Here is a 27,005-nt window from a genome sequence, read left to right on the forward strand (position 1 = left end):
CTGTTGCTTCCACGATATTTGTTATGGTGTCCAAACTATTCTAATCATCATTGCTCCATGATATTTAGAAATGGAAACGTTCCATTTCATTATTTGTGTTTGATGAATCTATTTCATGTCTTCTCCCTATGTCCTTACTAAGGTTGAGAAGGAAACGAGCGCACTGGCGATCCATGCATGTCCCTTTTAATATTTCAGTCCATGCTATCCTTGTCTTCGAACCGTCAAACACGATGAGTTTGCGTTTGTTGACAAGCAGGAAGCTTTGTTATTCTCTTCGTTGCGTGCAGGAAGAATGCCCTTTCTCATATTTAGGCTGGCTCTTTTCTGCAGTTCCTTGTTAATTTACTGGTTTAACAATAATTATGAATCATATCGGTTTCATAAATTGTGGCACCAATTGAATCAGCAAATTAGCCTAGGATTTCACCTTTCAGGATGTCAGAACAGAACAGCATATATATTTTGAGCTTCCCACCAAATATATTTAAGAACTTCTTGGACAAGGTTTCTTATATATTTTGCGTAAAGGCATGGAGCTTGCAACAGAATGCAATATTTGACGAAGCATCACTATGTTCAGGTTAGATGTGACAATCCTTGTTAAAACAAAGATTATATGTCTACTTAAATTTGACTTTGACGCGCGCGTCAATGGACTAGAATCTTGTTTTTCTTCCAAATTATTTGAAATTGAAATAGAGGTTTTTTTTAAATGTTTTTTATTTATAAATATAAGCGAGAACAGAAAGAAGCTGGAAATGGATTGCCTGCAGAGAACTCTGAAGCTAACAAAAAGATAAGCGAGAACAGAAAGAAGACAGAAATGGCATAAAACATACAGGAATACATACATCCCAGTGGGATAATCAAGGAGAGCTTAGAAAGCAGTACCGAGATGAGTGGAAGAAGCACAGGAGCCGACCATAACTTGAAGGACTTCATATAGCCATGGATGGATCCAGCATGTGGGCAATGTGAGCACTTGCCTAAACTGCCAAAATAAATAAATAAATTAAATGAAGTATATATCATGTAGAAACCGGTAATGGTTTCAACGAATAGAAAAATTAAGAAAAACTTAAAAATAGATGCGTTTTGAGAATGAAAAAAACAATCCCGACGAATTATAATGAAAATGACAAATAAAAGTTAAGAAAGAATTGTATGAAAAAATATTGGTAGAAATCCAGGTTAAAAATTAGTAATGTTACCATAAAACTATAGTAAGTCTGTGAAAAAAACAAATAATAAAAATAAAAAATAAATATATTTGAAATAAAAAAATAATCATGAGAACTTAATAAAATAACCGATAGGGTTGTTAATGATATTTTTGTAAATAAGTTGGAAAACTAGAAATTTAACTTCTCCTTGCTCGTTAAACTGCTGGCTTGATCTGAAAAAATTAGAAGAAAAAAAAATTTGAGAGCTTCCTTACTAAAACCCTGGAGAGGAACACATATTTAAAGCATGATAGATGAATGAGTGAGTATTGAATACATCTAACTCAAGAATCAATGGGAAAATCAAGTGAAGGAAAGCAAGTAGAGAGAGGAAACTCACAATATTAAGAGGAAAAAAGAAAAGTTGAAAATTTCGACTGGTTAACATTTGAAGTTCATACTATTATCGAGTAAGACATTATAAACTTGATTGTACAAGTTGAAGTAAAGATTTGAACACAATTTATGCAAAAATCTTAAATTTTGAATTAGGATTCTTAAATGTTAAAGTGGGAAAAAGTGAAATTGTGATGTTATTGGGATGAAATAAGGTGTAAATTACTCTAAATAAAGCATAATTGAAGGAAAAAATTGAGTGTTTATGATGAAAGTAGGATCGACCATTTAAGAGGGGAAAATGAGAATTTTTGGAACCAAAGTAAATGTTTGTTAGTTATGTGTATTTAGTATCTGTTGTTGTGTTGATGAAGATCAAAATGAATTTAATTTTGTTGTTTAGTTGTAGTTGAATTTTCAATATAGTTTTAAAAAAAAATACGAGTAATTGATGAAATAAATAACTTATGGTTATGTGTTAGTTGATTAAAATAAATAATTTATGGTTAGTTATGAGAATGATTGGTTGTATGATTGTTTGGTTTCTTATATTAAAAAAAAATATATTTGAAAGTATGATAATAAAAAGATTTTACAATGTTTTCAACCTGTGAAGTCTTGTAGTAAGCAGTTGTGAATTATAAAAACATAGAATTTTACGGAGTATTTTTTTTATAATATATGTAAATTTTTGAACTTTACATCCAAAGCTTATAATTTTTGGATATTTTGAATCTTAATTAATTTAATTATATACTTATATTATATTGCACCTGCTGAAATTGGATATCCGTCCCTGGTCATAGCATTTAATAATTTCAGTAAAATCTGTCATGCATGAGCATAAACTATATAAGAATTTGCATTCTTTAATAAAATGTAAAACTAGTTATAGCTGAAATAAGCAGTTACAGATCCTTTTAATATTCCTGCATGCTTCAAGTCTCAAGCATAGGAAGCAAAAGCTGAATCACCATAAAAAGATTGATCTTTTGTTTGTTTGCTCCTTCTCTTAGATGCCCTCTTGTAAACTCTCCTTTCATTCAGTCACTATCTTTCTTAATAGTGCTGTTTTAAATATAAATTTTACTCGATTACTATAAAAAAATAAATATAAAATGATTGATCCTGAACACAAGAAAACGAGGAGGCTGGAGGATGTTTTGTTTATGCCTGAAAAGGATTTGAAGGATGGAAATATCGATATCGATGCTAAGGTGGCTGGCTTTGATGCTTTAGTGGCGGCTTGCCATATTGCTTATAAGAAACTCAAGCAAAAGAAGAGGGAGGAGAAACAGAAAGAGGATGCAATATTGGGGGATGGAAAGATTGACGGGTTGGTGAGGGAGAAAGCTCTTAAAAAGCATGCTGAATACCTTGAATCAGGTTTTTTTTGGAGAGAAGCTACTTAGTTCTGCTATCAAGAGCTGTGGGAGGAATATTGAGGCGGAGATTTAATAAGGTGAATGGGCCTATGACGTCCGACCAGGTTCGTGATGGCTTTACTACTAGGAAGAGAACTTCTGAGGAGAGGCCTTCTTGTTCTACGGAGAGCTATAAAAGGAATAGTTTTAGACCAGGAATTATTACTGGGGTTAGTGGTGGAGGATGGAACCAAGACTTGTTTTTGAGAAAGGATACCGTTTTCAAACGATCCTACGCTCACAGCAAGTCAAATAAGAGATTGAAGGAGGAGATGCCAAACTGTGGTCTTGGCTCACTAGCAGAGTTTCCTCAAGAAGTCAAACTAAAGAAAATTTCTTTTACTCTTTCTATAATATACTAAAATTAAAAAAAAAGGGGATTTGATAAGAAATTTAAGAAAAATTAAAATTCTGAAAAGAAAACTTAAAAGATAATTCAGTGTTATATGCTCGGTTCAAAAGTGATTTGTATATTCAACGAATTAGATTGATCATCAAAGGAAAATAAATATTCTTTTAATTCAAGCAAATACTTATATTTCTTTAAACAAGGAATATAAAAAAAAAGATTAAATTAATTATAAATGCCCCCAATTAATTTCTTAATGTCAATCAAATTAAAGATTGAAAAACAATTTTTATATTCGGTGAAGAAAGCCTTAAGAGCAAAAAAAAAAATGATCAAGTATTCTAAACTATCGTTAAAAAACTTAATGATTGTTACTTGTCTTATTCTTTTAACCTAAAAGTTAAATCAACCTAATTCATTTATTTTTCTTCATTCTTGATTCAAATCAACAATTACGGATTGAAAAATTCACATAAAAAAAGCATATTTACCACATAAACCATTCAAAAAGTTTGAATGAAAATAATAGTTTGTGTATCGAATTCAGGCAAAATAAGTACTTCAATGTCTAGAAATAAAGTTATAAACATCCCTTCTCACAATCTAAAACAATAATGGAACAAAACTCCTCTAAACCAAAAGCCAAAGTTTAGTTCATAACTGCTGAAAAATTAACAAAAAATAGAGAGAAAAGAATGTTGTAGAGAAGAAGAAGAGGGGTTGTTTCTGCCGTGATTTGCTTCCTTTATTTTTTCCCTCAGCTGCTGTCTTTTGTTAGGATTCTTCTTTTGATTAGGGGTACTTAATATTACTTAATTCCTTTTATTTATTTGGTTATTAAAATTGGTTAAATCCCTCATAATTTGTGTTCAAAATTGACTTTGTTGTTGTCACAACTCTGCTGTAATTTAGACTATGCTGCAACTTAGACTTTGTTTCTGACTTTGTTTCTTGGAATATTCGACCATTTCAGCTGTATTCTTTCATTCATGGAATGTAAGAGGCTTGATTTTCACATTTCTTGGATCTTAAGACCCACTGTTTCTATGTTAGACTCTTAACTGTAGTAAGATGCTCGTCACCGTTAGTTTTCTCATTAGATCAATCTCTTCCTTTAGATTGCGTCTGTATTTTTGCCTTCAAAACGATTTTATCTGACTTGGAATCCTTCATAAAAGTTGTAGTCCTGGATGTGCATATGATTTTCAGCTTTTGAATCGCATGAATTTGATATTCGAGGCTCAAGATATACTTGTTTGAATCTATATTATAAAAGTAGAGAATTTTGTTGTAAGTAAAATTTCGACCTGATTTTGCAGGTTTGATTAGAGTCCAAACGAACTCGGATTTCTGTCCATAATACCTTTCTTGAAAGCTTAATTTGTGTACTTTAATAACTTTCATTCATCCCATATTCACATTCTGAAATTATAGCCTGATGAAAAATTAGTAACAAGTAGCAAGGTCTGAAATATAAAATACAGAAATTTTTATTTTTTAGTAATTAATTCATAAAGTCTCTTGGGCATACCAAACTTATAAATAACTTCAAATTAGCTCAAATAAACTCAAAACACGTTAAAAAACATAGTTTATACATACATACATACAAGAATAATAATAATAATAATAATAATTGTCCAAAAACTTTTTAGTTACTAAAGAATCAATTCTAGAAAAAGCTGAAGAGACAATGAAGAGAGGAATTAATCCAGAACAAAATTAGGCTATAACGTCTGACATAAACTGTGTCTCGTTTCTTTCACCCCTGTATCGATCATTTGATCTTATATCACTACATTTGAACTACTTCTAGCTAGTTGATGTAACCACTGGAAGCCTTAATATTGCAAGGGCATTGCCTTATTCTTCTTCTTCCCAAGACTCTGAGGAAGGAAGGTCGTGGTACAGATCAGCTGAAAAAATAATAAAACACATTTAATCAAAACCTGGAGGCTGACAGAAACTGTAAGAACAAAAGAGGGTGGCTATTATTTGCCCTTGGGACTAGATTCTGGAGAATCAAACAAGGTAACAGAAGATAAAATTCTGGTTAATAATATGAAAGAACATGGAATAGTTTACAAAGAAATATATATATATTTCCATAGATTTTAAGATAGAAGAGAACCATGAATAGTTTCAAAATATACATAAGGAGTTCATCTCACCTTTTTCCCTTGTCAGCTGATCACTGGAGCCAGGCCCTCGCTGCTCCATGAAATTTTGCCCTCGTTTCCTCGTTGAAGTTTGCCCATCTGTTTCTGCACCAAAGTGTGACATCAGTGTTTGATCAATGTTTGCGACTGATGGTATTCTGTCCGTCAACACGCTTCAATAAACAGAAGAGCAGTAAAATTACTAGAGCATATATAAGATTTCCAACAGCTTCTGCTATAACATTTCGATAATTTGAAAATTCTTTAATCTGCACTAGTTCAAGAAGATTTATGTATCTATAGAACAGAATTCAGAGTAGCGTGCCCTGAAATATATGAGAACAATGGTATGATGAATGAGCCATCCTTGCAGCAAATTTGTAAGATCATCTCCAATATAAATCACTCAAAACATAAAAGAAGAGGACAAAATTATTTTGATAAGGAAGACTCACCCTCTCCTGTGATTAATCATCTTTGCTGGGGAGGGTAGAGATACGGTGTAATTTGATTACCACCAAAAACAAAATCTGATAAATCTTGATTAGTCCCCAACTTTCTAAACGAATCAGATGCATTGCTTCCCATCACCATCCTTCAACGAACAGAAGAGCAGTAAGCTTACGGCAGATTAAACAAAAGCATTGCAAAATTTGTTATCGGTATGCATGTTAGGTTTCAATCCCAGTAGATAAAGAGTTATGCTTACATAAACATACATAAGCAATAGTTTATAAAGATTTCACCAAAAAGAAAAAAATCTTAATGCGCAAATAAATATAATAATTAATGGCTAATTTGAATTAATTAAGGCTAATATCCCCTTAAAGTGTTCAACCAAGCCCCATATCCGTAGAGCTTTAACGGTGGTCACCAAGAATCCAAATCCCATGTGAAGTCTAATCCCTTCAATACAGGGACAAATCTAGGATTATTGAGACGTGGGAATCAATTTTATTTATTTACTTTTTTGTATAAGAAAGTGGAGAAACAAAGAAATAATTAAAACATATATATCAAGTCATATATTAGTTAATATATAATCACTTTTTCTTAGGGATTGGACTTTGACATTTCTCTAGGAAAGAAGATCGAACTTGAAACAGACAAGGAGAGCTAAGTTCCTATCTTTGGAAGTTAAAATATTCAAACATATTGATTAATTTATCAATTTCGGGATTTTTCCCTTCTCTGATTATTAATTCTTTTTATTTTATTTCTTAAATAAATAATTAATTTCATGTTTTATTTTACTTCTAATCGATCAAAATCAAACGCATACATACAATGTATTTAAAACTCAAAATCGAAACGCTCACATTATATTACATGTTAAATTAAAATATTTCTACAATTATGATTGGCTATTTCTTTTTTTTCATTCACTTGGATATTTTGTGGAGTTATATATTTTATAGATTTACCCACGAGAATGCTATACGATGACGTGACAAGAGCAGGATCATGGTCGTTAGCAGTTGTAACAGAAATCCCAACAGGAAAGGGTTTTGGTTTCTACTTGAAATGAAACTCTTTTTCTCTCCCTTTCCGTTATGGTTTCTACCTTGACGACGTGAACAAAAGCGGCTGTAAAAGCTTCATAATATTCTGACAAGGATTTACTCACAAATCAAACTCTATCCTGACAAGAATTTACATCAAGTACAATGGCGCCCTCCCTCTTGTCTTTATAAATATACTCCTGCAGGCTTCAAGTCTCAAACACAGGAAGCAAAAGCTTAGTCACCATGAAAAACATTGATTCTTCAACGTCCACAGTCGAAGAACGCAAGAAGGAAAGCGAGGAGGAGGTGGATGTTTTGTTTGTGACTGAAAAGGATTTGAAGGATGGAAATATCGATATGGATGCTAAGGTGACTGGCTTTGATGCTTTAGTGGCGGTTTGCCATATTGCTTATAAGAAACTCAAGCAAAAGAAGAGGGAGGAGAAACAGAAAGTGGATGCAATATTGGGGGATGGAAAGATAGACGGGCCGGTGAGGGAGAAAGCTCTTCAAAAGCCTATGTCCGACCAGGTTCATGATGGCTCTACTACTAGGAAGAGAACTTCTGAGGAGAGGCCTTCTTGTTCTACGGAGAGGTATAAAAGGAATGGTTTTAGACAAGGAATTATGACTGGGGTTCGTGATGGAGGATCGAACCAAGACTTGTTTTTGAGAAAGGATACCGTTTTCAAACGATCCTACGCTCACAGCAAGTTAAATAAGAGATTGAAGGAGGAGATGCCAAACTGTGGTGTTGGCTCACTGGCAGAGTTGCCTCAAGAAGTCAAAGAAAGAATTGCTTCTATGAAAGGCAAAGATGTGGAGTTAGTGGTGGACAAACTGTTGTATGCAACTGACGTGAACGCTGGCAACAGTCGTCTGTCGATCCCTCTTAGACAAGTTATAGCTAAGAATTTCTTGACAGATGAAGAGAAGAGGGCTCTTATAGATGATAATTGTCTGAAAGTAAAGATTCTTGAACCCTCTTTGGAAATGGTTAGTGACATGAATCTCAAGCAATGGAACATGTTTAAGAAGAAGGGCAGTGTTAGTTCATCATATGTGTTCATAACACATTGGAATTCTCTAAGGAGAAGAAGTAATTTGCATAGGCAAGACAGAATTCAGGTTTGGTCTTTCCGAGTAGAAAACGACCTCTACTTTGCTCTTGTTAAGGTCGGTGAAAGATAAGAACAACGAAATTGTTCTAACAGAAGCAATATCGGTTCATCAACTGGTAGCCATGCTGGTGTGGTTGAATATGCGAGTCCTAGTTTAAGAGAAGGATTAATTAGAAGATGGTGGCGGCGGCGGCAGTAGTCAGAATGGAGAAGAAGATCCACCGTATTCTGCTAGTCAGCTTGAAGATGTTGATTAACAACTCAGTCTAACACCCATGATGGGACGCTTTTTCTTCATCACTTTATTCTGATATATATATATAATTTTTCCCCCTTTTGATCCATTGTGAAAACCGGATTATGGTGCAAAGTTCACAAATTTAGTTACGTGCATTGCATCGTTAAGGTTTATGTTAATGTTATCAAGAACATAAAAAGCTTCCGAGTTGCCTTTATCTTCATGGTAAAACAATACCTAGTTGTTAAACTTGTTTGACATGATGTTTTTTAAAAATTAAATTCAAAACTTGATTCCAACAAGATTTCTCTAGTTGAATCAGACTAGAAATTGACCTAGCAACTGACTTGATTAATTTCTTAATAAAAAAAATTAAACGGCACCATTTTAACCTACTCCCTCTCATTATTATTATTATTATTTAAAGCTAGTTCCGGTCTAGAACGTTGACTTTTGGGTCCCTTTTAGCGCATCTGATTTGCCATTCACGGCTTGCACGGTAGCATGATTTGCATCATCATCTACGAACATCATTCTCGAACTGTATCCTTTGATTTTTCATGTTAAGAGTACAGTTTGCTCGCCGCCATGAACATTCTGCCGCCGAATTTGTGAGGTTGCATGGAAACCTTCAACACGGTGTCCCGGCCGACCAGATTTCTCCCACTTTCTTCCTTTCTTTCCAGGCTGAATATTTTTTGTATCCATCTGAAACCTCCTACGCATTGCCGTTGTCCCATCATCCTTTCTTCCCGCATTTATCTTGCTCTTAGGATTTTCTTTCTTCCTTGATTGCATCATCCTAGTGATTTTTCACCGAGTCCACGTTTTGGTACAGAACAAAAACCCGTTGACTAATTCCTTTGTTGTTGCTTCTGTAGAATCCATCTCCTTTGAAGCCTTCTATCTCTCTTAAGAAATCAAAGCACTGCCCAAATGTGAACCGTCCGTCTTTCTTGGAAGTTCCCTTGAGTACAAATTATGATGTCAAGTCATTGACTTCTACCACGAACTCTTTCCTCACCAGCTTGCCACCAAACCCACCGTACTACCGAAAAGTTAAAACTTCAGAGCCGGCCTCGACCACCACGGCAGGCAGCCAGCCACTGCCTGCCTACAGGTGCACGACCAGCATCTGTGGTTGCAGTAGCACTAGCAACCCTTTCAAAGAAAGCACTCATCTTCCCCGTCCTTTTTGTACCTTGACCTACCCATTTTTCTATTAGTTACCGCCTTTTACCTCTTCAGAATCTCTGTAATCATGATATCCGGTAAGATCTCTCCAAAATCTTCAAAAATATATGGCAAAAACACTCTTCTGAAGATCCATGTGTATGTATATTGATCTACCAGCAGCCAAATCATGGGAAAAATGGTAGCTAGCTAGCATCAACAACCCTAATTAAAATTCATCAACAAACAACTCATTTTGCCAATGTTCTTACCCAGATAAGCTCATCTCAATCCATCAAAATTTTTTGGTCCAATCTTATTCTAAAATTTCCCCAACTAAAATTCATAATCTTGTCCCCATCAAAACCCGTCCATTAAAAAAAAAATAAAAAAAGCCACCCTCCACAATTGTAATAGCACAAAAGCAGATGGTAGGCCTTGTCCTTGGCCATCCTCCCTGGTCCGGCCAGCGCAGGCTCCTCCTCCCTTTTGGGTTGCTCTTGTAGGGAGTCCTCAAGTTGCCATCTTCCTGCCTAAATTTGCAGACCAATTTTTTTTTTTATTGCTGATCCCTCAAATTATCATCCTTATTTAGCATAATCTTTTACCAATCAACCCAAAAATTATCTGAAAATAAACCAACTTTTGATCAAAATTAATTAATTAATTAATTGAAATTGAAACTAAACAGTGTTTATACAACTAAAATGTCCAGACAGCTCATTAATATACAAACAAACTACCTAAAATACCCTCCAAGAAAAATGGTGGGAAAATTCGTGTTTGCCATGGTTACACTCCATATACCCAAAAAAAATTCAAATCCCATTCTACAATACGAACCAATTTTACCAGAGAACCACCATGAAAAACACAACCTCCCCCATCTCCCTTCCCAGCACCACCACCACCAAAATGGGGTCACATTTTCTCAATACTGCCCGCCACCCCACTTTCACTCACAGACTCTCCTCCACCATACTCCACCTCCGTGTGTCTCAGAAACGTTCCCTTCATGTCATCATCTCCATCTCTGTGACCAAAACCATAAAAAAATAATACAGAGGGAAATCTTAATTCCTTGCGTTGGCCGATTGAAACTTAATTAAGCTCGTTGAATTGTGTTAAATTCAGTGACTCGTTCAATCAAATTTATGAAACTAATTTCCCAAAATCACAATAAATAAATAAATAAATAGATAAATCGAATTCCAAAATTCTTGGAGCTAACTATAAAAACACCGTCACCATTGTCAAGAATTTCCTCACAATTTCAGAATTTTAAGAAGAAAAATACAAGAAATCTATATCTTTGTAACTTTATTATATAAAAAAAAAACCCCGTGGGTTAGCCTATTATAATCACCTCCTCCACCACCACGTAAACCCCATCTCCCTCCCTCCCTCTCTCTCTCTCTACAAATCCGATCCCCAATTTCTTCCAATTTTCCACATTATTATTATTACAAAATTATTCTTATTTTTTATTTTTATATACCTTTTTCTACACTGTATCTCTCTAACTGTAGAGAGAGAGAAAAAAGAAGAAGAACAAGAAAAACAACCAAAACAAGAGAGAGAAACACAAAGCTCCTTCTCTCTCTCTCTCTCTCTCTATTTCAGATCTCTGTTCATTATCTCCTTCTATTTCTTCTTCCTTTCTTTTTTTTACTGACAGAATTGCCCCTCGCTCTATAGCTCGTTCGCTCGTTTGGTCTACAGCCTTCTATGCTGCGCCTTTTCAATTCGTTTTCGCCGAATTTGACCTTCGAAATTAGGGTTTCCGGTGCTTAATTGAAATCAATTTTGGTTTTGGTTTTGATTCTTTGACGATGATAATTAAGCGGAACTTGAAATCTCAAATGCCGAGTTTAAAACGGTGTAACAAACTCGGCGACTACTCAGCTTGTGAAGAAGACGACAACTCACCTTTATCTCGGAGGAAGAAACGCAAGCTTAAGAGCAACAGCCACCACGGAAGTAGTGGTTATTATCCTCTCAATCTGCTCCGCGAGGTCGCCGCCGGTGTGATTCCGGTGAGTTTGAAGTCGTTGAATGGATTCGCTGCTGCTGCTTCTTGGTGTACGGAGGTATCATGCTCGCCACCTGAATCCAATGCCCGAGATTCAATGAAGATGAGAGCGGTGAATGACAATGGTAATTGTAATAGTAATCGGACGGTGGAGGTTTCGCGACCACCGCTAGTGCGGACATCGAGAGGGAGAGTTCAGGTATTGCCTTCGAGGTTTAATGATTCAGTTATTGAAATTTGGAGAAAAGAAAGTAAGACTAATTTGCATGATTATAGCTTTGGTGATAATGATAATGATAATGACGAAGATGTTGTTGATGACGATGATGACGATGTTGATTATGATATTCAATTTAATAGTAATAGTAGTAGAAAGGTTAAAGTGAAAGTGAAAATGGGTTTCGGATTGCGTAGAATGGGCAGAAATGTTAGTAAAGTGAAGAAACAAAGCAGGCATTGTGCTGGCAAGTATGTGGATACGTGTGAGGAAGAGGAGGAGAAAGAGGATGATGAAGTGAAGTTTAAGGGTGGTTTTGATATGAAGAAGTATTATTCGAGTTGTTCACGTAGCACGCTTACTTCGGTGCATGAGAATCTGGTGGTGGATGATACTGAGTGTGGTGGGGTTTTGGATTCAAGTAGTGGGGAGAGGAAAGAAGATGAGTTGTTTGGGCCGGAGGATTTTTATTCGGGGGATATAGTGTGGGCGAAGTCGGGAAACAAATATCCATTTTGGCCAGCTATTGTTATTGATCCAATGACACAAGCACCCGAGTTGGTTTTGAGGTCTTGTATTGCTGATGCAGCTTGTGTGATGTTTTTTGGTTGCTCTGGAAATGATGGGAATCAAAGGGTATGTGTGGATTTTAAATTTATGAATTACTTGCTATGTAAAGAGAGGTTACTTTGGATATATGGACCTCTTGTGTTTTTATCTTTTGGATGGATGTGATTGCTAATTATGGTAAGTTGAATGATCATGACCAGGATTATGCTTGGGTTCAGAGAGGGATGATCTTTCCGTTTATGGATTTTCTTGACAGGTGTGTTACTTGTCATTGTTTTTGTTGTCGTATAGGTTGGTAACTTGGGATTTGAGTTTTCTGTTTAAGTGAATTTTTTTTTCTTGGCTTAGGTTCCAGGAACAGTCTGAATTGGATGACTTCAATGGTGATTTCCAGATGGCGTTTGAGGAGGCATTTCTGGCTGAACAGGGGTTCACCGAGAAGTTGATACAAGATATGAACACAGCAGCTGGGAATCCGATTTATGATGAATCTGTGTATAGGTGCCTTCAGGAGGCTACTGGCTCAAACCAGGATCAGGACTTTCATTCTCCAAACCAGGCAAGTTTCATGGTGTAGTTCTTAAGTTCTTTTCTTTGAAACTCCCTTGTCTGTTATTTTCATTCTTTCTAGTCCTGTGCTTAGGCTTCAAAGTCTTAAACTCCTAGGTGTAAATGGAATTTTGATCCCTGGCACCTGGTACAATCAATACCTTGAGATTTACCAAGTTAGCAGGCTCAGAAAATGTATGAATTATACAGATATGGGGCCCAGATCTCTCAATATTGTGGCCGTCAAAAGTAGGTTTGCATCAGAATTTGGATGTTTTATCACATGAGTGTAGGCTTGCTTGATTTGATTGCTCGTAATGATTAGGGGGCCATTCTGGTGTTATCGCCTCTGGAAGGATTTTAGGGGAGTGTTGATCTGGAATCTGGATGTGGTCCCCAGCTCCCAGCTTTCAGCAGCAGAGCTGTTCTGTTTTCTAAACTGTAATTTCCCTTTTAGTTCTTGGAGTTTTAGAAACATGAAAACAGTTTGGCAAGTTAGGGAACTTGGAATACCATTCCTAAAGCCCTACATTCTGAGTCTCTTTTGCACTGAGAAGAACAGATACCAAAACGCAGTATAATTGTACATTTCTTGCCCTCCACTTTTCTTGGAAAGATTTTGTGATTACCATTTTACAAAATAAACCAAAAGATGCTCAATTTTTTGTGATTTGTACAACTCCTTGATTGGGAGTTTAGCGAGGAAGCTTATCATTTGAAACAGCTGTTACTTTTCTTTACACTGGTTCTTTCCTGTGATGGAACCTGAGATACCGAACTATATGTTTTCACATTAATTTTAGCTTTCCTCAGTTTTCTTCAGGTTTTGATTCAAATGAAGGTTTCTATTTTTATAAAAACAAAGAAGAAAATAGGAAGCGCTAGTTTGTCCTTCCATTTTCTGAATCTCATAAAATTTGGATTCTCTGATGCAGGACATGATTTGGAAGAATAAAGACAAGGGACCCTGTGAAGGTTGTGGCACGAGCCTTTCTTTAAAAACTGCAAAGAAAATGAAGTGTTCAAACCCTGGTGGCCAGTTCTTATGTAAAAAATGTGCTAGGGTTGGTACCACCTGTATTTTCTTCAGTGTTTTATGCAATAACTCCTGTCTCTATAGTCTAACTCATATGTGTGTTGGCTATTTGTAATTTTTACATCTGCATAATTGGTATTGCAGCTAACAAAATCAAAACATTTTTGTGGCATATGCAAGAAGGTTTGGAATCATTCAGACAGTGGGAGCTGGGTGAGTCAACCTACAACTTATATTAGAGTTGTGATTTTTTTCTGCTCATGACTAATGTTTATTTCTTATCAAATTGGTCTTCCTGTTCTCTCTGAATCAGGCACGTTGTGATGGTTGTAAAGTTTGGATCCATGCAGAGTGTGACAGGATTTCCAGCAATCATTTTAAGGTCTGTCCGTACTTTTACTTTCTTTTCTACCTGCATAATGAGAACATAGATGGAAGTTTCTGACTTTCCTTGTCAATTTTCTTGCTTGAAGGATCTGGGGGGCATTGATTACTACTGCCCTACTTGCAAAGCAAAATTTAATTTTGAATTGTCAGATTCAGAAAAATCGCAGCTGAAATGCAAGTAGGTTCCTTTTGATGTTGTTTTTTATTAAGAAACAAAAGGTTTTGAATTTTCTATTCACAATTTAGTTGAAGGGTTTATATCTAATATCTTAGAGCCTTTGGCACAGATCAAACAAAATTAAGGGTCAACCAGCGCTACCTAATAAGGTTACTGTTATCTGCTCAGGAATGGAAGGCACATATTTCCCAAGTCTACACATGTAAGAAGGAATACAGCTTCACAAGTGCATGAATATTGAGCACTTGCACTTTCTGGGAAATTCCCTTTTCCTTGGTTCCTGTGTTTTAGTCAAGTTTATTTACAGATTTTGTCTCTCTTCTTTTAGGGTTGTTTGCAAATGTGGGTTCTGTGGTTCAGAAAAGCAAGCCCTTAGTGAATGGGAACAGCACACAGGTTCCAAAATTAAGAATTGGAGGATCAGTATTAGGGTGAAAGATTCCATGCTACTGCTAGAGCAATGGGTTTGTTCCAAATCTTTTGAGCTTCTTTTCTTATCTTGAGGATACTTATTTCTTTTACAAGTTTGGTTCTGTACCAAATCTTTATAGCTTCTTTCCTTATCCTGTGGATACTTCTTATTTCTTTTACAAGTTTGGGTTTGTACAAAATCTTCTGAGCATCTATCCGTATCTGGTGAATATTTCTTTTTTCTTTTACAAGTTTGTGTCTCTTGATGGTTACATGGTGCTGTACCTCTAAAAGTTTATTACTTGCTTTTAGAAAGAAAGATCATGAAACTTAGTTTCTTACAATCATTTTCAATTCGAACATTAGAGCTGCTCTTGGACTTTGCAGATGATGCAGTTAGCAGAGTACCATGCGCATGCCTCATCTACTAAACCTCAAAAACGACCTTCCATTAAAGAGCGGAAGCAGAAGCTGCTTGCTTTCTTACAAGGCATGTTTCTTTTCTAGCATAGATACAACCTGATCAGTATGTTATCTTGAGCTACACTGTCTGAATTTCTCGCTCTGTTCAATGAGCTTTTTATTACCATTGTCATGACAGTGAGATACGATCCTGTTTTTACAAAGTGGACAACAGAACGTTGTGCAGTTTGTAGATGGGTAGAAGATTGGGACTACAACAAGATTATTATCTGCAACAGGTATTGTGACTGTTTAAATAGGGATTCTAATTACTGTGCACATAATACTATGTGCTGGTGGAAATGTTTGGTGCTAAAGACACTTCAGCCAATTTTGAACTGTATTTTAGACATGTTTCTGACACTTGGAGAAATGACGTCTAAAGCAACAAAGCTATCTTAACAAGAAAAGAACTTTATGGAGAATAATTTAAATATTATGAAGTCATTAGAGTTCTTTCTTGTCGCAATCATCTGCTTTCAGCTACAATTTGATGCAGTCTGCTGAATAAATGAACCCAAAAGAGAGGATAACAATGTCCTGCTTATATATCTGCTAATTAGAGCAAGGAATTTTTTTGTTGGCTGGAGATTTCATAGTAATGTTTAGTATCACTTGTTATTCTATCCATCTGTCAGATGTCAGATAGCTGTTCATCAAGAATGTTATGGAGCACGAAACGTGCAGGATTTTACTTCTTGGGTTTGCAAAGCATGTGAAACACCAGATGTTAGGAGGGAGTGTTGCCTTTGTCCTGTTAAAGGTTTGTTTTTTGGTCATCCCGCAGTGAATCTCTCTTTTTCCATCTTGGGTTTGAGCCAGTTACAAATAGATTGCTTCTGCATAAAGTGGTTTATAACGAGTTTCTCTTTGTTATTTGTCCAAAAACTTTTTGCTATGTACTAATAGGTTTATTACACTCATATGAGAATTTCTTTAGTTGCTTTTCATGTAGGCTGTGATTTTTTTTTCATTGAGCTTATATCTATTTTCCCAATTTTTCGTAGGTGGTGCTCTAAAGCCAACTGATGTTGAGTCATTATGGGTTCATGTTACATGTGCTTGGTTTCAACCCGAAGTCTCATTTGCAAGTGATGAAAAGATGGAACCTGCTCTTGGAATTTTAAGCATCCCTTCAAATTCTTTTGTAAAGGTAGAATATTCATTCTCATAAAAACTGCATTGGAGCTGCTCTAGTTTAACTTGTAAAATCTTATGCATCTCATACTTAACCCGGGAATCTGTAGAACTTCAATTAGCATCATGTGAGGACTGGTGGTTTTAAAGCATCATCCTACTTTATTCAATGAACCATGTGGCGAATAAGTTGGAAGTTGGTCGTTTTACATTTAATTTTTTTGCATTTTTTGCTGTTGTATTGAGCTTTGAACCTGCTTTAATTTTCTGCTTACTGATTTTAATCAATGACTATATGCCAATGAATTATGATTTGTGAGCTCTTTGGTGCATCCGTAAACGTAGCTGATGAATTCTTATTGTGCTTTTTTTGGAACTCCAGATTTGTGTTATTTGTCAACAAATTCATGGTTCGTGTACTCAATGTTGCAAGTGTTCCACTTATTACCATGCAATGTGTGCTTCGAGGGCAGGATATCGCATGGAGGTGAGTTGCTCTTGCTCCTAAATGGTTTGGGTTGGAATACTTGCTGTATGCACCTGTTTTACCAGTCATGCAAAATGCATGCATACCATTTTTCACCTGGCAAAATTCTTTCACAAGTTCAAGTTATTGAGCTTTCAATTGGCATGGATCGGATTCTCTCTCTCTCTATTATCCTCTCTTTGTTATTAAATTATCTTCCTTCTAAATCGCAGTTGCACTGCTTGGAGAAAAATGGGAGACAGACAACAAGAATGATTTCATATTGTGCATGTCACAGGTACAGAGTCCTTATGTTTTATGATTAAACCAATAGCATTCCTTTTCCTATACTTCGATGTTTAGAGTTAATTTGCACATTAAAGCCTCTGTTGACCTTCACATTTGTCAAGAAACATATACATCATTTATAGCTATATTATAATAATTTATTGTTTTCTTTCATGATGCAGGGCTCCAAATCCGGACACGGTTTTGATCATACAGACTCCTGCAGGAGTGTTTTCTGCCAAAAGCCTTGTTCAAAATAAGAAAAGTGCTGGTACAAGGCTAATTTCATCTAATAGAATAAAACTTGAAGAGGAGTCAATGGAAGAAGCTACTAAGTCTGAGCCACACTCTGCTGCGAGGTGTCGGGTCTTCAAAAGAGTGAACAGCAACAAGAAGGTACCTAAACAATTGTTTCCCTGCCTATCTCTTCTTGTGTGTGTGGATATATCTTCTTACAAGGAACAAAGCACAAACAAGATCTATGACATGAAAAAAATCACAAGACCAACCAGTTGAGCAAGAGAAAATTGGCTAGATTTGTTGCCTTGAAAAAAAATTCACGAAGTTATGGAGCCAAATTCATCATGTATATATGGCTAACAAAGTGCTCTGTTGCTGTTAAAAAGAATGAATAAACGATGGATGTAATTATGGAAACATATTGTGGTATTGTTACTTGGTTGAATTGATCAATATCAAATTTGTGCTTGAAATAAATGTTGGGGCTCTATGAACAGGTATAGTTAGGAGTTGCAGGTTAGCATATTATATTCCCTAACCTGTGGGCATTTTATATGGATCTGAAATTTGCTATTATCTTCAATAGCTGGTTTAGACTATAGAGTTTAGATAATCAAACGAAAATGTGAATTAAGCTGTAGTCTTACTAGCCGTGGGCTGTTCATTCACTGATTTATTTAACTGTCCATATTACACAGCCATTTTAACTTGCTACAAATAGCAACAGAATTGATATACCTAGTATACATATGATACATGTACTTCACAAAACCTTTTCTTGTGAATTTTCCAAATCCAACCACAATAGAAGTTCCTAGCTCTTCAGATCAAATATATCCTCCCCTTATTTATTTATTTATTTTATTTTATTTTCCAGCGAACAGAAGAAGAAGCTATTTACCATCGATTGACAAGACCTTGTCATCATCCTTTCCTAGAGATACAGAGTTTGAATGCATTCAGAGTAAAGTTTCTTTTTCCTACCTTTCAGTATTATATCATATTTTTTTTATCTTCTCAACTTTTTTGACATGAAAACTAAGAGAAACAAAGCAAGTGGTAATGTGCCTGGTTTTATTCTTCGAGCAAGTGGTAATGTGCCTGGTTTTATTCTTCGACAGGTAGTAGAGGAGCCGAAAAGTTTTTCTTCTTTCAGGGAAAGGCTTTACCACTTACAGGTAGGTCTCCATCTTTCTGTTAATAATATTACTTTCTAGATTGCCTTCTAAGTATCTCTTGGATGTACATATGATCACAGAGAACTGAAAATGACCGAGTTTGCTTTGGGAGATCTGGAATACATGGATGGGGCCTCTTTGCACGAAGAAACATTCAAGAAGGAGAAATGGTATATATGATTTTTTCATGAATGAAAAAACCTTGAAATGTGATTTTCAGATGTGAATTCCATGTGCGTGTAATCACCAAAACTGAAATACAATCCATCGCTGATACATGATTGTCTCCAGGTTCTTGAGTATCGGGGTGAGCAAGTGAGAGGCAGTATTGCGGATCTGAGGGAGGTGCGCTATCGATTAGAAGGCAAAGACTGCTATGTAAGTTATCTTCTTCATTTACTCTTTGTATTAAGTAAAAGATGATGCAAACTATGTGGTAGTAACCTCCCTAGCCTCTGCTTACGATCATACCGGTTCCCAATAAATTCAAAGAAGTTTTATAAGCTGAACATGCTTTCCCCACCTTCCTTGCTTTTGTTCCTTTTTTCCCCCTTGTTCCTCTACCTTCATCGTTTTTTGAGCTAAACTGTGGTCTAATTTTCTTTTGCAGCTTTTCAAGATCAGCGAAGAGGTAGTGGTAGATGCCACGGATAAAGGAAACATAGCGCGCTTAATAAACCATTCTGTGAGTCGCATCCAAGTTGAACTTTCGTTTCTGCATTTACAATTTTTCAATTCTAACATGTTTTATCTCTTCTATGCTCGAAATATAGTGTTACTTTTCTCCTTATCATGATGTATATTCTATTTGCCTGTGTTCCAGTGTATGCCAAATTGCTATGCAAGGATCATGAGTGTGGGCGATAATGAAAGTCGTATAGTCCTTATTGCGAAGACAAATGTACCTGCTGGCGATGAGCTAACGTATACATCTTCCCTGTCAGTCAGAGTTCATAAATTTTCAACTGTTCAATCGCTCACTAAATTTAGTTGCATGTGGCAGGTACGATTACTTGTTCGATCCTGATGAACCTGATGAATTCAAAGTTCCCTGTTTATGTAAAGCTCCAAATTGCCGGAAGTTCATGAATTAGGATACAAACACATCAGCCATTGTTTCTCCACAAGGAGCTCTAACCCTATCCCATGCCCGGGGATCTTACAGTCATACAGAATTTGTAATTTGTGATTTTTTTTTGCCAAAAGAAAAAATGTAATTTTTTTTTTTTGACATGCTCTGAGCTTAATAAAATTTATAGGCTTGCCTGCTGTTTTAGGTCAGGCATGGTGTACATTTGTCTCCTCACAGTTCTCTTATTATAGTTAAAGGCTAATCCATTCTATGATGAATTAAAATTGTTAATCAGAATACTTTGCTCCATAATCCGATTTTCACAATTGCTGTTTATTGATTACTATAAACATCAAAAGGAAAAAAAAAAAAACAAAGATCTCGGAATAAATTAAAGAAGAAAAAGGAACCCATCATGGGTGTGAGACTTTGTTGTTACTCAATATCTTCAAGATGACCAGCAGAATATGCTGAATCTTCCCTTCCACCTGACCACTGCCACCATGATACTGGCCGAAGCCACCTCGCTTGGGTTGACAACCCGAGCGGGGACAGCACCTCGTTTCTCTCCTGGTGTCTCAGGTTTTTGGTCCCGATCTAGTACAATACAAAATTCCTTGCTTCCATGCATATCTCAATGTGTTTTTTATTTTTTATTTTTGAGGAATCATAACATGACGTTGCACTGTGTGCATTAAATATTTTTCAGGATTAACTAATATATTTTCTATAAGTATATTTTTTTTTTCTAGTCAATGGTTGAAAGTAAAACATGCACCACATCAGGCATCTCCTTTCCCGACCAATTTTTTTTCTCGCCAATATATAATTGATAATCACCCATCCATCCACCAATGAAGTGAAAATACACTAATGTTTTCATAAATTAATTATCGTGGAACTCTTTATCTCCCAAGATGAGCTGATATAACAAAGATCATTAAAAAAATTTAATATCTTGGATCATTAGGTAAATAAGATAAGTTTTCATTAATCACAATTTTCTCAGATTCAATATTTCCTTAAAGTTTTTTTTCCTTTAACATTTACTAACTTAAGTATAAAAGAATTTATCGTTTTAAAAATAACTAATTTTCTCAAAAACACTTGGGTACAAATATAAAACCCATAATCAAGCTCACATCTTAGCTTAGAATCATAGCCCATGAAAAACTCATTGTTTGTGTGAAGATTTTTCTCGACTTCATCATTAACCATTTTCACCGAGGGTTCAAGAATCTTTACATTCAAGCAATTACAATATCTAAGAACACCTTTGGCTTCATCTTTCAAGAAATTTCTAGCCATGTCTTGTGTAAGTGTGATCTATTACCATCTTTTATATCAATTTAATATAATTGTTTCTCCACCATTAACTCCACATCTTTCCCTTTTATAGAAGCAATTTTTTCTTTGACTTCCTGAGGCAACTCTAACGTGACAAAATCACAGTTTGGCATCTCCTCCTTGAATCTCTTATTTGACTTGCTATGAGCATAACATCGTTTGAATATGTTATCCTTTCTTCATAACTTATCCCATAACTCTTGATAGCAGAATTGGGTAGCTTCTCTCCCACAACTTTTCTTTCTTTCTTTAAGCAAAAGTAATTAGCAGGCTTGTTAAAAGCTTTCTACCTCACCAACCCGTCTCTCTTTTCTATCATCTAATATTGCATGCTCTTTCGGTTTCTCCTCCCTTCTCTTGTTCTTGAGTTTCTCATAAACAATATTGCAAACTATAGCTAAAGTTAAAAAGGGAGACACCTTAGCATCAATATTAATATCTCTTTGCTTCAAATCCTTTTCAGTCACCAATAAAACATCATTTTCCTCCTCCTCCTCCTCCTCCTCCTCCTTGCTTTTTTTCTTCTATTCTTTGACTTCGAACGTTGAAGATTTTGTTGAAAACATGGTTAATGGGTACATTTAAGCTCAAAAGACATCTAAGTTTTGGGAGGGGAGAAGACCTGAGCAAAGTGAAAATATTTGAAATTAAACTCTCACATGCATGCGACTCGAGGAGGACCTTAGCCTAGGTGTATTGTAAAATAAAACTTTGAGCTACAATTTTTTTTTTACTAACTTAATTTTGTACTTGAGTTTGGTCCATGAAATTTTTTTTTCCAGTCCATTGTCTTATCCAATCCAAGTATATCTAATCAATTTCTTTATTTTTTTCCATTGTCTTATCCAATCCAAGTATGTCTAATTAATTTCTTTATTTTTTCTAGAACTTAACGGAATAATTTTTTAGCTCTTTACAACCAAAAACAACGAAGATTAGTTTTGGTGTTATGGCAAATAACCAAAGCCAATAATGGAGGAAATTTATTTTAGTATCTACCATAATTAATTCTTATCAGTTTTGGTTAAAAAATCTATTATAAAAAAGGAGTTGGAAGAAGAGTACTTTTCTGTACTATTTTTTTCATAATTTTAACTCTTCCTCACCTTAGATTTTTCAAGTTTTCTCCTTTTTTAGCTTTGTTTTAAGTATTGGTTTTCCTTCCAATTTAGAGCTTAGATTCGGTTTTATTGAAAGATATTTCAGTTATATAATTTTTTGTTTATAGACCTTATTTAGAAATGCATTTAAATAAGGTATTGCTCTTGGAATCTTGAAAGTTTTATTGCAAACATTCTTTGAACCAAATGAGGAGCAATAAAGTTTTAATCATTTACAACAACAAAGCTTGATTATTTTTAAAGTATTTCAACAAGTAAATGCTTTATTTTGATCTTGTTTAGTTAATTCATTATATAATCAGTATACATACTAGGATTGTTTTTCAGTCTCTTATACTATTTTGGATATATACTTAATATACACGCTAGAATCTCTATATATTTTATGTGTTATTTGCAAGTTAACCATAACTACATATTTATAATCTAAACTTGTATGAACATTGGTATAACTTTTGGATTACAAAATTGTCCTATAGCTACTTTGTTGATGTTTGATGATAATGAGCTTGGAGCATTTGTAGAAGTTAACCTTAAAACCTGAAATAATTTCATGTTGTTGCTTTCTTTAATTTACAAGTTCTTTTTGTATTAAAATGTTCTAAAAAATAGGAGTGATAAATAAATAAATATGTAGTTGCAGTTGAATTTGATGTACATTAACATTCTTGACAAAAGAAAATACTTTTGTAAGCTTGTAGCTAGGTAAATATCCTATACTATATATTCCTACCAAATAAAGAAGAGAAAAAAATTCCTATACTATTTGAGTGGTCATCTTGTAACCAAACTTCCTATACTGCTAGCCTAGCAATTTCCTTTATAAACTATAGACTAGGTGCATTCTCAATATAAATATAGGTCAGACCTCGTTTTTCAAAACCCTTACATTAAAGTTGATTTCTGTTAATTAATAGCATTTAAATTTTTTATATCTTTTTTGCATGTTAATTTTCATCCAATGACGATAGTTGAAGAAAGAAGTTAACAAAAAAAATCTTTAGATTTTATGATGACTCTTGCAGAGATCTAGGAAGCCGATCTATTATCATGTTCGAATGAAAAAGTTAAATTGGATTCAGGGGAATAACCTATAGATTTCCACCTTCCAATCCTCTGTGAATTAGCTTGCGAACAGATTAATAAGCATATCATTCGACCTTAATTCTACTTTATCCCCAAACTCCAATCTATCTCTACAATTTTTTTTATATATATTTTAATTTGACAGCAAACATGGGGCATACATGTCTATCTTCCTTTTTTTTTTTTTTTTTGTTAAATTAACTAGTGTGGTGATCAGGTCGTTGAAAAACTTTATAAAAAAATAGAATTACCCTGACTGATGAGTTTTGAGCCTATTAAATTAACTAGCGTAGTGATAAAGTTGTAGAAGGTCCACTGAAAATTATAGGGAAAATCTTGTACATGACATCTTTCTGTTGTCACTAGCTTGAGGATGCTTCTAAAATTTTAAGTGTGATTCTTTGAGTTTTTAAGGCCATCATAGTTGTCTATGTTGGCTTTAGTAGTGACACAATCCTTGGTGAGATGAGTCTATAATATTCTATAACAAAGTGCAAACTTTTCCACTTGGTGGGAATGATGTGTAGGAATTGAGGTTGGTGTAATCTCCTGCATGTCGTGCGTAAGTTTTTTGTGATAAGGAGCATGTGAATGAAAACAATGAGACTTAGAAGAAGATTAATGGAAATAATCATGTTTGTGTCTTTGATTACAATGATACTTAGAAGAAGATTGATGGAAATAATCATGTTTGTGTCTTTGATTTGCCGGGAAGTGTTGATTTATTTGGATAGTTGGAGTATGATGTCTACTTAGTATATTATTTTGTCTAGTTTCTTCGAAGTTATCTTTGTGCATCTAATATTATGGACCAATTTTTTTTTTGGTTATACTAAAAAGAAAGAAGTTATTTCTATATGGATATAACATCGTTGTTGAGTAATTCTACATATTGGAAGAGAAGTTGGATACCTATGGGAATTGAAGTTTTCGTGGGGAGATTACTTAATCTTTTATGTACTAAAGTCTTATCAGCCATGATATATATATATTTTTGTAGAAGTTGAAAGGAAATAGACTTGCTTTTTATTCAATATCCTATAAGTGATGCCACTAATAAAATCATGAAAAAACTTCACAAAATAAAGACTTTTCTTGGCTGATGAGTTTTAGGCCTGAGTTGATCTTGTAAAACAAGTCTCTCATGGAATGAGATACACTCTAATGCTAGCTTAAGTCAATACTTGAGTTTGTTTAATCAAGTGACAAACATGTTAAAAATCAAAAGGATGAAATATCTATTTTTTGTGTGTAAAGAAGAGATCAGTGTGTTTTCTGTCTCATTGAGTATGTTCTTTATATAATGAAGATGAAGATGTGTTAAGTGTAATATTGTTTAGATAAATAACTTCATTTTCTCTCTTAAAATATGAGAATATATAACCTTAGAAAATATATGTAAAATATCTAGAAAAATATATGAAAAAACATGTGAAAAGTACTATTCATGAAAAATACTATACATATTATTCATGAATAGCAAACCGAGATGAGCCAAAATAACTCTATTAATTTTAAGATAATAAACATAATTTTTTATTTGACTAAGATTCCAGAGGGCCTCTTCACAAAATTGTCTGGGATGTGTCATATTTTCCGAGTAGATTTAAGATTCTTAAACAAAAACCATCTTCCCTTGAAATCCATCTTCCTCTTCGAAACCATCTCGAAGTTTCTCTTCAAATTTTGTTCATGGTCATTTCTAAATGGTGGATTAATTCTTTCATCTGCCGCTTGATTTCAAACAAGCACAGTAGTGCAAGGTCTCAGGATAGTCTCGTTGCTGATAACTAGCCAACTGTTAACTGTATTAACTTCCTGAACCCTCCTTTCCACCTGGCATGTGTCCCCCAACTCTCTCAGCTGCTCCTCCCCTTCTTCTTAACTAAAAAACCAGAGAAACAAGAAAAGGGAGGGAGGCTCTGATTACTTTTGACGCAAAAAAAGGATGCTAGCTAGTCTTTCATTTGGATCCAAAGTTTACTGAAGCAATGATTTTGTTATAAGCATTTCAAAGACTTGGTTCTGCTGGAAGGAAGTTCTCTCAACTTTCTTTTCTTTAAAGGTTTGGGTGCTCAGATTTTGACAACAGTTTTTATTGATGTAAATTAATTATTATTTTTTTAAAAAAAAAAATGTGTTTCATTATTGTGTCAGTTGATGAGCACCCAAATCTTCCTTCCTCGGACGCTCAATCAGAAGAAGAATTCTAACGCAAGATTAAGCCTAGAAAAGTTTCACTGGTTGTCTTGCCCCTTTTCTTTTTGCAGCAGACTAGAATGTTTCATGCGTATTCATGTACATTGAAACAAACAAATCTATGTTGTTGACCCACAATCAAGCAGGACTAGCAAATGGACTAGCTGCTTTCCCTCCAAAAATAACTGTCGAGACAACTCTATAACTAACAAACTGTATTAACAGCTTGAATCCTCACCATCTGCCACTAGCCCCCTAACTCTCAGCTGCTCCTTTTCGATTGAGCCCCGTGTAATTCGATGAAAACAGCTTAGGCAGCCTTGCACAAAAGCTATAAAAGACTGATTGTCAAATAGCCGGAAACATTACTCACTCTCTCTCTCAATCCAGTGATAAAAAAATCTGCAGAGTTTGAGAGAAAACAAGAAAACTGATAAACCCTCTTTCTAATTCTTGCTGGTTAGCGAGAAACAGGAGTGACAAGAAAACAAGTAGTGTTGAAGGTGAGTTCTCAAGTTCCTTTCACTTTTGATTCTTTGTGGGATAATTGGCTGTGTTTGGTTACTTGAAAAATACAAGAAATAAAGTTAGTCTTGAACTTCATTCAATTGTCATTTTTCAATCTTTCCTTGGGTTCTGTTTCTTTATGATGTGAGTAACGAAAGAAAATAGAGCATCCAACTAAGTAGGTTTTAAGAATTTGATTCTTTTTACCTTGATTCAAAGAATCTTAACTTTGGATCTCCCGCCTTTTTATTTAGAATCTGTCTGTGTTTGGTTGCTAGGAAAATGCAAGAAAGAAAATTTGGAATCTTGAACTCCATTGATGGTTTAGCACTAGTGGATTTCTTCTTCTTCTTCTTCTTTTAATTTTGGTTACTTCATAAATAAGGAAAACAAACAGTATATAAATGTCTAGAATTTTGAAGAATTGTCTTCGCTATTATCAATTGCTGATAACGATTCATTTTCTGTTCAGCATCAAGAGTTTTCCCAGTTTCTGACAGCATGAAGTGATTTCTTGCGTTGAATTGAAATGAACAGGAAGGTATTGACTCCCTTCACTCATGATTTCTGTCTTTTTTGGAATCTATCGCAGTATCCCAGATGGGGATGACTTGTTAATTGTCTTTCTTAATTACTTGTCAATGGAAATAAACTTCCACAGCATCCAGCAGAAGGAAGATTCCCTGCTAGGGAATCTCGTGGGCCACCAAGAAACGTACAAAATTTCACAAATGGTCCAGTATCCCCTGAACTAGTTAAAAAAATTATGATTGTAAGTCATCTTATTTGATGTTCACCTGTATCAGTGTAAAATTCATGTTGATATATCAATATATCAAGTGAAACTGAAACTAATGCGTTCAAGTTTTTTCTTTGTTTATGATAATTGGTTTTGTAGGCCAAAGATTTGATTGAAAGATGCCTTCAACTGTATATGAATAAAAAACGAGTGATTAGAACAGTCTTCGAACAAGTTGGAATCGAGCCTAAC

The 27,005-nt window shown here is 34.9% G+C and overlaps 2 protein-coding genes and 1 long non-coding RNA gene across 3 annotated transcripts; all 3 read left to right on the forward strand.

The window, feature by feature from the left end:
- The first annotated feature begins 7,199 nt into the window (after positions 1-7,199).
- Positions 7,200-8,269, forward strand: LOC7475198 (B3 domain-containing protein At1g05920). Its single transcript, XM_002321381.3, has one exon. It carries the CDS (start codon positions 7,243-7,245, stop codon positions 8,188-8,190), a length of 948 nt encoding a protein of 315 aa, XP_002321417.1. The 5' UTR covers positions 7,200-7,242; the 3' UTR covers positions 8,191-8,269.
- Positions 8,270-10,905: 2,636 nt separating this feature from the next.
- LOC7475199 (histone-lysine N-methyltransferase ATX5) lies at positions 10,906-19,974 on the forward strand. The gene is made up of 23 exons (XM_052447313.1): positions 10,906-12,416; positions 12,551-12,606; positions 12,699-12,909; positions 13,835-13,963; positions 14,080-14,148; positions 14,249-14,317; positions 14,409-14,500; positions 14,610-14,702; positions 14,829-14,964; positions 15,299-15,405; positions 15,517-15,612; positions 16,012-16,136; positions 16,381-16,526; positions 16,893-16,997; positions 17,210-17,274; positions 17,447-17,660; positions 18,382-18,468; positions 18,626-18,682; positions 18,763-18,852; positions 18,974-19,060; positions 19,293-19,367; positions 19,506-19,606; positions 19,686-19,974. The coding sequence occupies exons 1-23, from the start codon at positions 11,364-11,366 to the stop codon at positions 19,774-19,776; spliced, it is 3,354 nt and encodes a 1,117-aa protein (XP_052303273.1). The 5' UTR covers positions 10,906-11,363; the 3' UTR covers positions 19,777-19,974.
- Positions 19,975-25,880: 5,906 nt separating this feature from the next.
- Positions 25,881-27,005, forward strand: LOC7464550 (uncharacterized). Its single transcript, XR_002978121.2, has 4 exons — positions 25,881-26,010; positions 26,487-26,555; positions 26,676-26,786; positions 26,913-27,005. It is a non-coding gene; the product is annotated as an uncharacterized LOC7464550 (long non-coding RNA).

Source organism: Populus trichocarpa, chromosome 15, assembly GCF_000002775.5.
Source record: "Populus trichocarpa isolate Nisqually-1 chromosome 15, P.trichocarpa_v4.1, whole genome shotgun sequence".
Lineage (NCBI taxonomy): Eukaryota > Viridiplantae > Streptophyta > Magnoliopsida > Malpighiales > Salicaceae > Populus > Populus trichocarpa.

Excerpts from the sequence above, each read along its gene's own strand:
- LOC7475198 (XM_002321381.3), top strand. The coding sequence starts at position 7,243 with ATGAAAAACATTGATTCTTCAACGTCCACAGTCGAAGAACGCAAGAAG.
- LOC7475199 (XM_052447313.1), top strand. The coding sequence starts at position 11,364 with ATGATAATTAAGCGGAACTTGAAATCTCAAATGCCGAGTTTAAAACGG. Across the intron at positions 16,527-16,892 it reads CTTCAAATTCTTTTGTAAAG|ATTTGTGTTATTTGTCAACA; the intron begins GTAGAATATTCA and ends TTGGAACTCCAG. Across the intron at positions 19,061-19,292 it reads TAGAAGGCAAAGACTGCTAT|CTTTTCAAGATCAGCGAAGA; the intron begins GTAAGTTATCTT and ends TTTCTTTTGCAG.